The sequence below is a fragment of the Mytilus edulis genome, chromosome 2 (genome assembly GCF_963676685.1).
Source record: "Mytilus edulis chromosome 2, xbMytEdul2.2, whole genome shotgun sequence".
Classification (NCBI taxonomy): Eukaryota; Metazoa; Mollusca; class Bivalvia; order Mytilida; family Mytilidae; genus Mytilus; species Mytilus edulis.
The window spans coordinates 30516338-30530794 of NC_092345.1; the positions used below are offsets into that span (position 1 = coordinate 30516338).

Genomic DNA, 14457 nt, shown 5'->3' on the forward strand with positions numbered 1-14457 from the left:
TAAATCTGAAATTGTAAGCCATACAGAATTACACTCATTAAATGTATTTCTAAATTCTTAAAAAAGGGTACTGATTTATAATAAATTTTGAATTATTAATCAAAATTGTATGAAAAAGCAAATTATAATAGTTAAAGAAGGCAAAATCTTATTTAAAAAAAAAGTTTATGTTTCTTTTTTTAAGAATTCAATTTTATCTAGGTCTGAATTTCACTCCTTTTGGTTTTATACCTTTCATAAGTTGGCAGCCCTGGATTAATCCTTCTTGCTTCTTCAAGCAACCTCTTTATCCTAATTTTGTGCTGAAAAAAAAGAGAGAAAGGTACTTTAATTATAGACACTTTTTTTGTTCAAAAAGACCTATATGAAAGGGTTTTTCAGACTTTACAGTTATCTTGAAATAAAAATTACTTTCTAAAGGTTTATAATGCCCTTGACCTCTTAGTTGATACAATAAATGGACCAAAAATACATTTAATTAAGAAAACATCACATGGTATAAAAAGTCAATGACATAGCTATAAATCAGAGTATTTTTTAATTCTTTATTGACCTTGAAGTGACTTTGAAATAATTGATTAGTTTATAGATCTTACTATATATTTCTCATGATTATTTGGGACCAAAGATGAAAAAATGGCAATAAAGAAGCAGACCTGTGTCAGTCTTCACGACGAATTTTACTAGCCTGGGCTGCCACTCAGCGTGAAGACTGCTGTGTTTCACAAAAAGGTTGTTCATGTACTAATTATAAACGGAGGCAAGTTTAAAGAAGCTATAATTGTTCCTCCCTTGACACCATTTGCGAGTATGGTCTTGAGGAAACGATGATAGTCCGTCGGACGGGGACGATAAATGGCTGGCCCGTGTTAAGAGAGAGCCATATCTCTTGCACGTTAAAGACACCCTTGTAGATTTTGAAAAAGAGTAGGCTAATGCCGCTACAAGGCAGCACTCGCACCCGCAAAGTGAAAAGGGATTAATATAAGTTGTAAAACTTGTTTCCCAATCCACTATAAATAAATATGTTTAAACTAAACTAATTGTTCCTAAATAAGGCCACCTTAAAGGGAAATGCAGGAAATTGTTTTTTTTACCCTTTTATATCGTTTCAAATTCCAAGTACATTTATTGTAGTAGTAGTTTGGTATTAAGAAAACTTAATAGGCAACCTACTTTCGGGAGTTGGGGAAATCTAAATGCACAGATAGCTTTATCAAACAGTAATTATAACAGGTATAGGGTCTTATGCAATTTAAACATCGGGAACAACTCATAAAAAGATACCAGGCTTAAACTTTTGTACATCAAATGCACATTTTCATCTTAATAAGACACATCAGTGGCCCTCAAATCAGAACAGTTGAATGGTAAACAAATTTACAAAGTTGAGCATTATCTGAAAATTAAAAAAAGTTGTGCCAAACAGGGCAAAATTACTGTCATCTTAATTTATATACCCTATCTCCTCCAAATAGTATGAGTTCTGCATCCTCTACACTATCCCCTGTAGGGAATCTAATACTTGACTGTATAAGGAGGACATAATCCAGTTTCCATTTCTCTATTTCTGCCTCTAGTGTCCTTATTTTTCTGTAAAGAATCAAAGATAAGCTAATTGAGCATTGTCCTACATGAGAACATCTTCTTCACTATTGCATTAATTGTCAAAATATCAACATGAATATTTCTTTAACATTTTTTTTTGTGTGTGTTTTGATATCTATCTTTTGTTTTGACACCCCCCCCCCCCTTTTCTGTGGGAATAATTTTATTGATTATATAGAGAATCACTGAAGCATAACTGGAGTGGGCCCTCTCTTACGCAGTCCCCTCCCTTTATGACAATTTCTTGATTATTGGCCAATGAATAACATTGTGTAAATAAAATGACACAGTATATTGAAAATGACTTAGTGTGATCAAAATTACATAGTGTGAACAAAATGACACAGTATATTGAAAATGAATTAGTGTGATCAAAATTAAATAGTGTGAACAAGATGACACAGTATATTGAAAATGACTTAGTGTGATCAAAATTACATAGTGTGAACAAGATGACACAGTATATTGAAAATGACTTTGTGTGATCAAAATTACATAGTGTGAACAAGATGACACAGTATATTGAAAATGACTTAGTGTGATCAAAATTACATAGTGTGAACAAAATGACACAGTATATTGAAAATGACTTAGTATATCGCAAATGACTTAGTGTGATCAAAATTACATAGTGAACAAGATGACACAGTATGAATAAAGAAACTCTGTGTAAATAAATAAATCAGTCAGTGTGAAGAAATAATTGACTCAGTAAGAATATAACTACACTGAATGAATACTTATACAGCAGCAAATGTTAAAAAATTGTAAATTCATCAACTTATCTTTGTGCCTGATTTATGCAACTTTTACAAGTATGTAAAACTTGAATTTTCCCTTATAACAACACTACATATTTTTATAGAATAAGTCGACTAGAAAGGAGTACTGAATAAGTTAGTTTACAGTATGTTACTTGAGTTTATTTTATCTCAAAATTAACAATTTAATAACAAAAAAGGGGGGTGTCAAAACAAAAAAAAACAAAAAAAACAAAAGTTTCTCATTCCCTCTGTTGACTATCTTTTCTAATTAAGGAAAGTCAAACTTATCTCTGTAAGGCATACTTACTCCTCTTGTTGATAAAAACTGTTACGATCTGTCTCTCGTAATTTGGCTAATTTTTTCACTTCTTCATTAAGGAATTTATTCTGATTCTGCAGCACTCTCAATCTTTCTTGTAAATCTTTGTCATTCTTTGATGATGACTTGCTGTAAAGGAAGAAAAACAGATAAATAAAATGGGAGATAAAGCATAATTTTCATGCTTGGTGTAAAGAGTTATTCTCTTGCTTGAAGCACTATGCTTCTGCAAATTGGTGAAAAAGAAATGTGCAAGTTATTATTTTATTTTTTGTCATCATGAAATGTCCATTTTATTTTCCATTCATCTATGCACATACCCCTCCCTTTTTATGACAATCATAAAAATATTTGTTAAAAAAAACAAACAGAAAATGTCGTACATATTATGTTCTATTTTAAAGAATAATCTTACTGAAATTTCAATAACTGTAAATTCAGAAATTATTGCGTGCATTTATTATTGCGATTTTGTCATTTTACACTTCAATGCAATTTTAATTTTCACAATTTTGAGAAAAATTCAGTTTAATTCATATAAAATAATCCAAAATGCGAGTTTAAATTATTGCGTTTACAACTGTGTAGCATTTTTCGCAATAATAAAAACCTCCCAATAATTTCTGATTTGACAGTAATTCTCTCTGGGCACTGAGCCAGTGAGGCTTCCCTCAACAAGAGAAATTGACACCCATAAAATAACACAATAGTGCTGAAAGTGGTGTTAAACACCAATCAATCAAATTAAACCTAACAAACATCATCTTACCCAGATCCTGTCTTAGCAAGTTCACTGACTGATGAAGTATCTAATCTTCCCTCTAAGAATCTAATTGCATCTTCTCTCTGAACCAGTAACTCTTGGTAACTGGACTGTCTGTTCATTACCTTGGCAAGCTCACATTTTGTTGATCTAAAATTAAAAAAAAAAAATTTAAATCTGAAGTTCACCATATTTCAAATGACTTTCCATACCTCTAGTAAATGAAATTTTAGTTTAAGAATGGAAAATGATTTCATTTTTTTAGTAAAAATAAGTTTTGAAAATTCAAAAATACAATTGATAATCATGTATAATTATGCCTATTTTCATTGTTACCAACCTGATGACCTTGTCTGGTCGATCGTAATCCAATTATTTGACCTTTAAAAGCAAAATAATAGTTTGGTTTGAAACAGAATATTAGAGTGGACATATATGAGATAACGATCTTCTGTAAGTTACGTAACACCTAAGAATTATAGCTAGATTATCAATGTTTTTTTGAACAAAAGGGTGTTATCTTAGCTACATCAAAGGGCAACAGCTGTGAAATGAGATGTAGCAGTAAATAAGAATGTGTCCAAAGTACACGGATGCCCCACTTGCACTATCATTTTTCATGTTTAATGGACCGAGAAATTGGGTAAAAACTCTAACTTGGCATTAAAATTAGAAAGATCATACCATAGGGAACATGTGTACTAAGTTTCAATTTGATTAGATTTCAACTTCATCAAAAACTACCTGGACTAAAAATTTTAACCTAAAACATGCACTTTCATTTTCTATGTTCAGTGGACCCTGAAATTGGGATCAAAGTCTAATTTGGCTTTCAAATGAGAAAGATCATATCATAAGGAACATGTGTACTAGGTTTCAAGTTGATTGGACTACAGCTTCATCAAAAACTACCTTGACCAAAAACTTTAACCTGAAGCGGGACAGATGGACGGACAACCAGACGGACGGATGGACGACCAGAAAGATGGACAGACAAACAGAGGGACCCACAGACCAAAAAACATAATGCCCCTCTACTATCGTAGGTGGGGCATAAAAATCTTGAGTTTGATATATCACTGATAATCATAATATTTTGTTGAATTTCATTCCATTTATTAGATATTGTTGGAGTTATCCCCCTTAACAGAAGTTTTATAATGCATTCTATAGATTTATATCTAACATGGTGAGGGTCCACATGAAAAATTATAAAAAGTGAATTTCAATATACTTTTATATCATAAATTTGTATAAGATATAAAAAGTTTATTTCATGATGCTTTCCACCCATGAATCAAATTTAGCATGATTCTTTTATGAACTTTTGCTTGTACATGTATTTATTTCCTTTATTTTTATTGGCCTTTACCCCAGCTCTGCTACAGTTTGGTGGTTTCAAATTCTTGAAAAATGAGAATCCAAAGATAAAACATGAATTCACAGTACTTACAGAATTAAGTTATTTTAACATTATCCAATATCCAAATTTCCAGTAACTAGGAAAATCTTTTTTTTTTAGCACAGTATAAAATTTTGAACTATAGTGTTTATTTATTCTAACTGAAATTTAATCATTGTTTTGAAAAATCTTGCATATCCAGTGCATTAGATGTGTCATTTTTTTACTTTTCATTTCATAACTTTCTGCAAATTATGAATATATAGTCAGATAAATTGCCACTCATAAACCCTTTCTTATTTGTCTTTTCTTCCTGGTTTATAAACCCTTTATGAACTAGAACCATATGGCGCTCTAGATATATCTAAAACATTAATTAATTTATATAAAAGAACTTCCATCATTTTTTTAGTTGAAATAATTTCCTTACCTTATTGAATCAACAAAGTTAGCCAACATTTTTATGAAATAATCTCAAATTCTTATGTTTCCATTATATCCATCCCCAAATGTTACACATAACTCTATGTAATAAATATACTACAAAAATCAATAAAATGGTTTACCATAGAATACTGACTAATTTTTTGAAGGCCAATGTCGTGTTTTTGATGCTTTACTTTAGGCACTTATTTTTACAGGAGTGCTGAAAGACTACAGCATATTAAAAAGGAAGCCAAAATTATAGAATGATTCAAAAAAGGAAATTCAACCACATGTTGGCGCAGCAGGAAATTAAAAGTCCCAAAAATAGAAACTGTATACTGTAACCATGTATGAAACTTTGTACTTGTAAAAGGTATATCTGGCTGGAAGAATTTCTACTACAGGGCCAATATAGTCTATAAACTATAAAGAGGGTAGGAATTCCCTTTACCATCAGGAGTCAAACAGTCACTTTCGGCTTCTGTTAGCATCAAATTAGTTAAAATCTTATTGTGATTTATCAGATGTCTCAATTTCTCAAATTATTATCATAACTGTTATTTTTGGAAAAAATTAACGTGATTTGTCAATATTAGTCTATTTTTTTGTTGTCTGTGAAAGAAGGTGTAAATTTTACCATCATGAACCAAAAATTCATTTGGCAAGAATATTTTCCAATATTCTTCATGAAGGTACCCCCATTACAACCCTCATAGAGTCTTTACAAAAGTACTAATATAAAAAATAAGCACCAGACCTGTGGCTCCAAAGGAAAGACTGTACTAAACAAGTACTTTTCTTTGTGGGTATCAGCTTTAATATATGGCTTGTCAACATATTACAACAGTTCATAGGTTTTTAAATTTATAGTACATGTATAAAAATTTACACATTCAGACTCAAAGGAAAATATGTATTTTGTAGGGTTCTAAATTGTTTTGTGGAGACAAAAACATGAAATCAATGTAAATTTGTTCTGTTAAACAATAAAACTAATAGTACTATAGGTGAATTAGCAGTCAGTATGCAGTACTCAACAGGGGACAAGGACAACAACTGTTTCCCTGCCCGTAAGACCAAGCTGTTACCCCAGTCAAAAGTCCAAGGGTTAAATAAAACAGCAGTTGTCCAAGTACACATTGTGTCTAACATAAATGTTGAGTCAAAATTGGATTTATATCTTTTGTTTCAAGAAATAAAAAGTGTTTGCCACGGTTAGGATTTCACTATATAGCAAATTTATACTGCAAGCAGACACAGTACTACTTTATCAAAAAACAAGCAATGCATAAAACTTGCTAAAACATTATTGAATGAAATTCCTTCAAATGGGTCAACATTTGTATAAAATGTGACTAAATGTATCAATCAAAGTGATGGAAATCACTCATGGAAATATTGGAAGAGTAGTTTGAATAATTTCATATTAAGGTATGGTGGGGACAAAAGAACATTAAACAAGAGGCTCTCAAGAGCCTGAATCGCTCACCTTAATTTTTTTGGTTAAATCTCTCATCAATGATTATTTTGGCTTTTCAATTTATTTAAATGTTCTTTGAATCGTCCTATTTTCTTCAAAAGCAAAAAAAAAATCATTTTCTCCTATGTTCTATTTTAGCCATAGGAGCTATGTTTCTGACATACAATGAAATGAAATATAAAATTTATAGTAGATACTCTGAAACTCATTTAGCCTAAGTTTGGCTGAAATTGATACAGCAGTTTCAAAGGAGAAGATTTTTTAAAGTGAGTCAACATGATGAACAAATTGTGAAAAAAGTCTTTAAAGGGCAATAACTCCTTAAGAGGTCAATTGACAATTTTGGTCAAATTGACTTATTTGTAGATCTTACTTTGCTTAACATTTTTGCTACTAACAGTTTATCTGTATCTATAATAATATTCAAGATAATAACCAAAAACTGCAAAATTTCTTTAAAATCATCAATTCAGGGGCATTATACCTGAAAAACCAGTTACCCAATTCGGCTGAAAATTTCAGGACAGGTAGACCTTGACCTAATAAATACTTTAACTTCTTGTCTTATTTGCTCTAAATGCTGGAGTTTTTGAGATATAAGCCAAAAACTGCATGTTACCCTGTGTTCTATTTTTAGCCATGACGGCCATGTTTTTTGACGAAATAAAAAATAAAGCACAAACTTTATTTTATACACCCTACTGATCATTCAGTTGAAGTTTGGTTGAATTTGGTTTAGTAGTTTTAGAGGAGAAGATTTTTTAAAGTTAGCAAATATGATGAACAAATTGTGAAAAATTGTCATTAAAGGACAATAACCCCTCAAGGGGTCAATTGACAATTTTGGTCATATTAACTTATTTGTAGATCTTACTTTGCTGATCATTTTTGCTGTTTACAGTTTATCTTTATCTATAATAATATTCAAGATAATGACCAAAAACTGCAAAATTTCCTTAAAATTACCAATTAAGAGGCAGCAACCCAACAATGGTTTGTTTGATTCATCTGAAAATTTCAGGGCTGATAGATCTTGACCTAATGAACATTTTTACCCCATGTCAGATTTGCTCTAAATGCTTTCGTTTTTGAGATATAAGCCAAAAACTGCATTTGACCCCTATGTTCTATTTTAAGTAACAGTGGCCATGTTTTTTGACAGATCAAAAATCGAAGCACACACTTTGTGCAGGATAATCTAAGGAACAATCATGCTAAGTTTCATCCAAATCCATTCAGTAGTTTCAGAGGAGAAGATTTTTTAAAGTTAGCAAATGTGATGAACAAATTGTGAAAAATTGTCATTAAAGGACAATAACCCCTTAAGGGGTCAATTGACAATTTTGGTCATATTAACTTATTTGTAGATCTTACTTTGCTGATCATTTTTGCTGTTTACAGTTTATCTTTATCTATAATAATATTCAAGATAATGACCAAAAACTGCAAAATTTCCTCAAAATTACCAATTAAGTGGCAGCAACCCAACAATGGTTTGTTTGATTCATCTGAAAATTTCAGGGCTGATAGATCTTGACCTAATGAACATTTTTACCCCATGTCAGATTTGCTCTAAATGCTTTTGTTTTTGAGATATAAGCCAAAAACTGCATTTGACCCCTATGTTCTATTTTAAGTAACGGCGGCCATGTTTTTTGACGGATCAAAAATCGAAGCACACACTTTGTGCAGGATAATCTAAGGAACAATCATGCTAAGTGTCATTCAAATCCATTCAGTAGTTTCAGAGGAGAAGATGTTTGAAAAATTGTTAACGACGACAGACGACGACGACGGACGCCAAGTGATGAGAAAAGCTCACATGGCCTTTTAGGCCAGGTGAGCTAAAAAGCACTATTGCTGAAAATTCTTCTAGTAAATGATACCAACTATCCTTGTAAGACATGAGATCTAGACCAACAGCTAAGAACTTTAAAGTGTCAACAAAAATAATCTAAAAATTTTGTTTTGGGGCACTTTGTAAGTTGAGACATAGGTTATATGACATCGAAGATTAAAACTTGTAGAGTGCCTTTTGATCAATTTATAAAGTATTTTTCAGCACAGGGCATTGAAAATGTACGTTTTCATCGTAAACAAATTAAAAAAACTTATTTTTTTGAAATGTGGATTTTTTCTTGATTGCAAAAATATATATTCACTTCTTAATATACAAATTCAAATGACTAAAATAGACATAATGATTGATGGGGAATAAACTAATAAAAAATGGTTTGTTATAATTAAAAAGTTTTAAAATTTTAAAACTGTTTCAAGCCAATTACTGATAAAAGAATTAAATGAACTAACATAAATTGTTGATTAATTGCAGATGGCAGCCATGTAGTTTAGAGGAATAATAAACAACTGAAGAAGGCCAATGGCCGAAACGTCTTGAACAATTGGTTTATTTATACAATTATAAAAGGTATGTTCCCTATTGGAATTTTGAAAACAAGGATAATTGCAGATGGTTATTGGAAATTTATCAAGTAAATCATAGGCCTTACTTGAATACCTTTTATATATTCATATTTATATTTCATCTTTTTTAAATATCTTTTTAATCCTTAATTAATCATTTATCTTTCAGACATAATTTACAGAATCACTTTATGTAATGCAGATAAGAAGTAATAGGCAATAGATAAATCTCTCATCCTTATATATCAAACATCTAATATATACATTTGTGTATTCAATTATGAGGTCAAATATTCACTGATATTTGTGTATTGGGATGTATAATTATGTAAGACTGAGGTTGATAAGTAATGTGGTCAATTTGATTGACAGTTTAGGAGGTGGAGCATTGTAATTAAAGGTCCACCTTGTCCCTGAATGGATGATGATAATGACAGTTGTCAATCATCTAGTTTTGTATCAAAGACATATATTATGTCTCTGATTGTATCAATACTCAACTACCTAATCAAAATGTTTTAAAAAAAAGCCTTTCCATCCACACACCTTAATGACATATATTCTTGAATGAAGTGCTCCAAAAATATACTAATTTTTTAAAAATTCATATGTATATTATGTGCACACACATGAGATCAGGGAACTATATTTCAGTGTGAATACATTTAGTAATAGTAGCTAATGTGTCGTGTTGCTAGGGAGACCAGTGCCTAAGGAAAGATTTAGAACAAGTTCCAATCTTTCCAAAAACAATGTCAAAATTATCTTTAAAAAGATCCTCTCTCAACACCTGTCAGGTGCACAGATTTTCTTAAATTGGTTTTTCAAAGATTTTAACATTTGAAGACAATTTAAGGATGTTTTTCATTAATTTTGCATGCATTCTATACAAATCATCAAACTTTGAAAGAATTCACTCAATACTATTTTAAAAATCAAAGGAGATAAATGCATTGTTTTGTTTATTCTAAATTCATGTTTGTCTCATTGGCACTCATACCACATCTTCTTATTTAAATTCAATGTACAGCAGTTGTATGCAAAATGTGATAAAAGTCTGTGACCTGACCCATTTACTTTGTGTAACTTGACCTTATTTGAATGCCTGACAAGTCAGCACATATGGTTAGATCATTCATGCTGTTATTGATTTCATTTGTAATGATATAACAGATTCATATAAAGGATGAAAATATTGACTTGAACAATCAAACCATTTTACTTGAAATATTTTTCATTGCTATATCAAATAACATTTACGTAGAAGAAAAAAACAAATGGTTTCTGCAGTGATTTAAACCAAATACAAATGTACAGGAAAAAGTTTTTTCTGGCAATGGTGGAAAAATATTGCTTCCTAATGGATACATTGTGTTAATAACCGTTTCTGAAGAATATTTGCTATCCTAAATTTAAAACTTTGTTATCTTCTTGTTAAAACGGTCACATTTTGAATTTAATTTATGATACCATGTTTCTTATACAGCATTTCCCAATATCTCAAAAATCAATTTACCGGTACCATTTTTTCCAATTGTTTAAAAAAAGCAATAATAACAAATGCACGCAAAAAATTCTGAATTGACAGAAATCTATTTTGAACTTAAAAATAGTGTATTAAAGGGTAAAATATCCTGATTGTATGACAAATATAACTTCCATAAACAATCCTGGATCTAGACTGGTCAGTAATATTCAGACAGTATTCAAAACTCAAGTTTGTCAACTTATGTTTGACCTAATGACAGCCATATAAGTGATTGACCATTCAACCAGAGTAAAACCAGAGGAATTACGACTGTATGACCTTTTGTAAAATCATTGACAAGTGAAATACTATGCTTGCAGGTGTGACTTGTGACCACATGTTAATATTCATTGATTGTTGTTGTTTTAATGCCACTTTAAAGCACCACAATTGGGCTATTTTGTTGCGGTCATTTTTTATAGGTGGAGGATGCCAGAGTGCCAGGAGAAAACCACTGACCTTTGATAGGAAAACTGACAATCCTAGTCAATTAAGATTGGAGTCGAGTGCACCCACAAGAGCGGGGGTCGAACTTACAACCCCAGTGTTTACATGGCCACCAAATGCCTGTACATGTTAATACATATCTAACTTACATGAGTTCTTTCTCCAGGTCCTGTAAGCGTCCAGCCAATTCTGCTGAGCTTGCATCTCCTCTATCTATGGCTGAATCACTGGACAATGAACTGCTGAAAATAATAAAAACATGTATGCTCCTATTCTGTCATATACACTATAACAAATAATATGTACTGTGGATTCCTAAATATTCGTTGGATACCAATTTTCGTGGATTTCTTGGGTACAGGGGAACCACAAATTTATATGTTCAACAAATTACTTATTTTCTAAAGGAATGTAGGCAGCATTTACCAAAACCACAAAATCAAATATTTAAAAGTTTTCCTCAAACCATGAAAATTGATACCCATGAAACTAAATGAATCCACAGCATGTAAGCTTGTTTTTGGCATGTACACTATCATAAATAACATATAACTCCAGATTGAAAAATAAATCTTTAATTTGAAAAACAAAAATCAGGAGTCACTTGTCCTTCGTGGAAATGTCAATCTAAATCAATGAATCTAAAAATAGTCTCAAGCAAAGTCAACTAAATGATACTTTTTCCATACAAAGTCCATGATTTTCTGAGAGAAACCCCAAAGATAATTTGAATACAGAAAAGAAAAATACACAAAGCACAATGCCCAACATACACCATTGCATGGAAAAAATTTTGAAAGAGATTCATTAAATTCTAATTAGAAATTTGGAAGGAGATATGGATAAAAATATGTACTGTAGCCTACAGATATGACAAATTCCATGTCATACCAATGTTACAACACTAAGATTGATTGAATGGTTGTTGGTGTTTTAATGCCACTTTGAAGGGCCACTGTTGGGCATTTTCGTGGCGTCCAGTTTGTATGGGGTGAGGAAGCCGAAGTTCCTGGAGAAAACCACCAACTTTGGAGAGGAAAACTGACAATCTTAGTCGGATAAGATTGGAGTCTATTGAACCCACATGAGCAGGGTTCGAACTCACACCATCAGGCCCCACAACACTAAGAATTTTACAGATGACAAAATGCAAAAAGGAGGAGCAAATTGACAACATATTTGGTTTTAGTTTAGCAGCAGTGGATACAAATATGTGATGGAAGTAGGAACAGACATACACATACTGTTCATTGCTATATATTAATTAACCTTTGCATTAAAAAAGTATGAAATGTTTTTTTAAAAGCATAAAAAATATGAATTGATACCAATGGATAAGATTTTGCAATATTATGTTAAAGAGTATTGGTACTGTAGATGGGTTTTTTTTCTGAATTTCAAAATAACATTTTAATAAATGATGTTGCCCCTCCTCCCCCATAAATAATGTAAAGCTCATTAAGGATAATCAATAATGATAGTGTAATTCCTCAAATAAAAATGCCGGTATGTTGATGATTTTTTAAATAGTTTGGAAAGTAAAATTATCTGTTACAAAAATTAAACTTACATCAACATTTTGACTTCATCAATCTGGTCGCGTAGTTTGCAGTAATCCAGAAAAATATTCATTTGGCGAGGCTCATTTAAACTCAATTATTTTTTTTTTTTTATGAAAATGTCATCTACAAACTGTAGTAGCTATGTCACAATCACTTATTAACTACATATTTATGCAGAACTATAAATGTTCTTTGCATTATCCAAATCCTTTCACAAATGTATATATAACACGATTAAGTGCATACGGAAAGCAAATTTTAGGCCACACATCCATTGTATCATTAAACTTTGACAAAATTTATAACTTTTTAAACATTTTAATCATTTTGGTAGTTTCCATTAATATTTTTAATCAACAAAGCTTGTTTTGACACGGTAACAATTTATCTTAATGCATCTATAGTTTAAAATGTCCCATTTTCACGTCACCACGGAAATTGACATTTTCATAAAATGTAAATAAGTATTGAACAAGTTGTTGAATTTATTTTCACATAAAGTGTGTAACACATGTAAATACCAATCATACCTCTGGCTCAAACTTTTAAACACAGGTTGCACATAAAATTTTCATTTATCCGTTTATTTTGTTTTTGAACTATTCATTGATTTAATCGTAAAACTCCGACTTCTTTAACATTATGTCAGTACTTAATCAAGCAAAGTTAAGACCATCTTATACAGACCCACAAACATGGTCATGAATGGTTTTAGTTTACTGTTCAACAGATTTATATATAATCAAGACTTTTGATCCAAAATATTCAATAGATGTCAAAATGACCTGATTCAGAATGAAAATGCAAGGTATATTAGTCAGGTCATGTGAACCTAAGGTCAATATATTGAAAATGAAATACCTTAACAAAAGCCAAAAGGGTAAATGTTAGCTTTCAGTGAAGGAGAAACAAACCCTTTTGCACCTTCAATGTTTATTCCCCGTACATCTATTGCATAATGGTTAAAGAATCTAGAAGCGCTGAAGAGCCTAAATAGCCCACCAGGCAAAATATGCAATACTATGGATGCCAATATTTGTGGGTAAAGGCGATTCCCAAATTCAAATGTTCAACAATATACAAAAAATATTTTTAATAACAAGTCGTCTGCCTGTTTTAATGTAACTGCCCATTAGTTACATCTCATCATTATAAAGATTTTTGCCTCAGATACTTGTAATTGCAGAAATGCAAAAGCTTGGTCAAATATTGTCATTATATAGGGACAATAACCCCAACAAGAAGTCATCTGATCATTTTGGTTGAAATAGAAAATATGTAGGTCATGACTTTCTGAGCATTTTTGTCTTGTCAGATTTTCTTTATCTTTTACAGTTTTCAACAATATAGAAAAACATTCTATGTTATAATTATTAGCAAATAATTTTCTAAGTAAAGGAAATGAAATTTCAATCCATTTTAATATTGTGTTTAAGGAATGTTTAATTGCATTTACCTAATTTTCAATATGAAATAAAGCAAAAACATACTTTTACTGGATCTTAAAACTACTATTTAAGAACTATGCAAATAAAGGCAATGCCTTAAAAAATACTTGTGTTTTACCTTTATGTTTCTATATTTAGCTATCATGGTCAAGTTGGTTCATTGACGGTTGACATCCAGGCCCGTAGCCAGGATTTTCCAAACGGGGGTTCGTTTGACTCACAAACTCGACTTTAACAGTCACAATTCGAACAGAACACCGACTTTAACAGTGCTTATTAGTTTTCA

General features: G+C 31.1%; 1 protein-coding gene across 10 annotated transcripts in view; it reads right to left on the reverse strand.

The window, feature by feature from the left end:
• Nucleotides 1-14457, reverse strand: part of LOC139511944 (uncharacterized) — a 97630-nt gene that overhangs the window by 35438 nt on the left and 47735 nt on the right. For 4 of the 10 annotated variants that reach the window (XR_011662122.1, XM_071299144.1, XM_071299148.1 and 1 more), the window contains 5 exons: nt 11311-11403; nt 3461-3604; nt 2680-2820; nt 1461-1593; nt 232-302 (listed from right to left, as the gene is read on the reverse strand). Coding sequence is in view for 8 of the 10 variants with exons in the window: in XM_071299144.1 (XP_071155245.1) it covers nt 232-302; nt 1461-1593; nt 2680-2820; nt 3461-3604; nt 11311-11403 (582 nt within the window). In the remaining 2 variants the exon portion in view is untranslated. Of the gene's footprint in view, nt 1-231; nt 303-1460; nt 1594-2679; nt 2821-3460; nt 3605-5286; nt 5396-11310; nt 11404-14457 lie in introns of those variants that run through there. The other 6 variants (XR_011662123.1, XM_071299145.1, XM_071299149.1 and 3 more) reach the window with 3 other exon arrangements.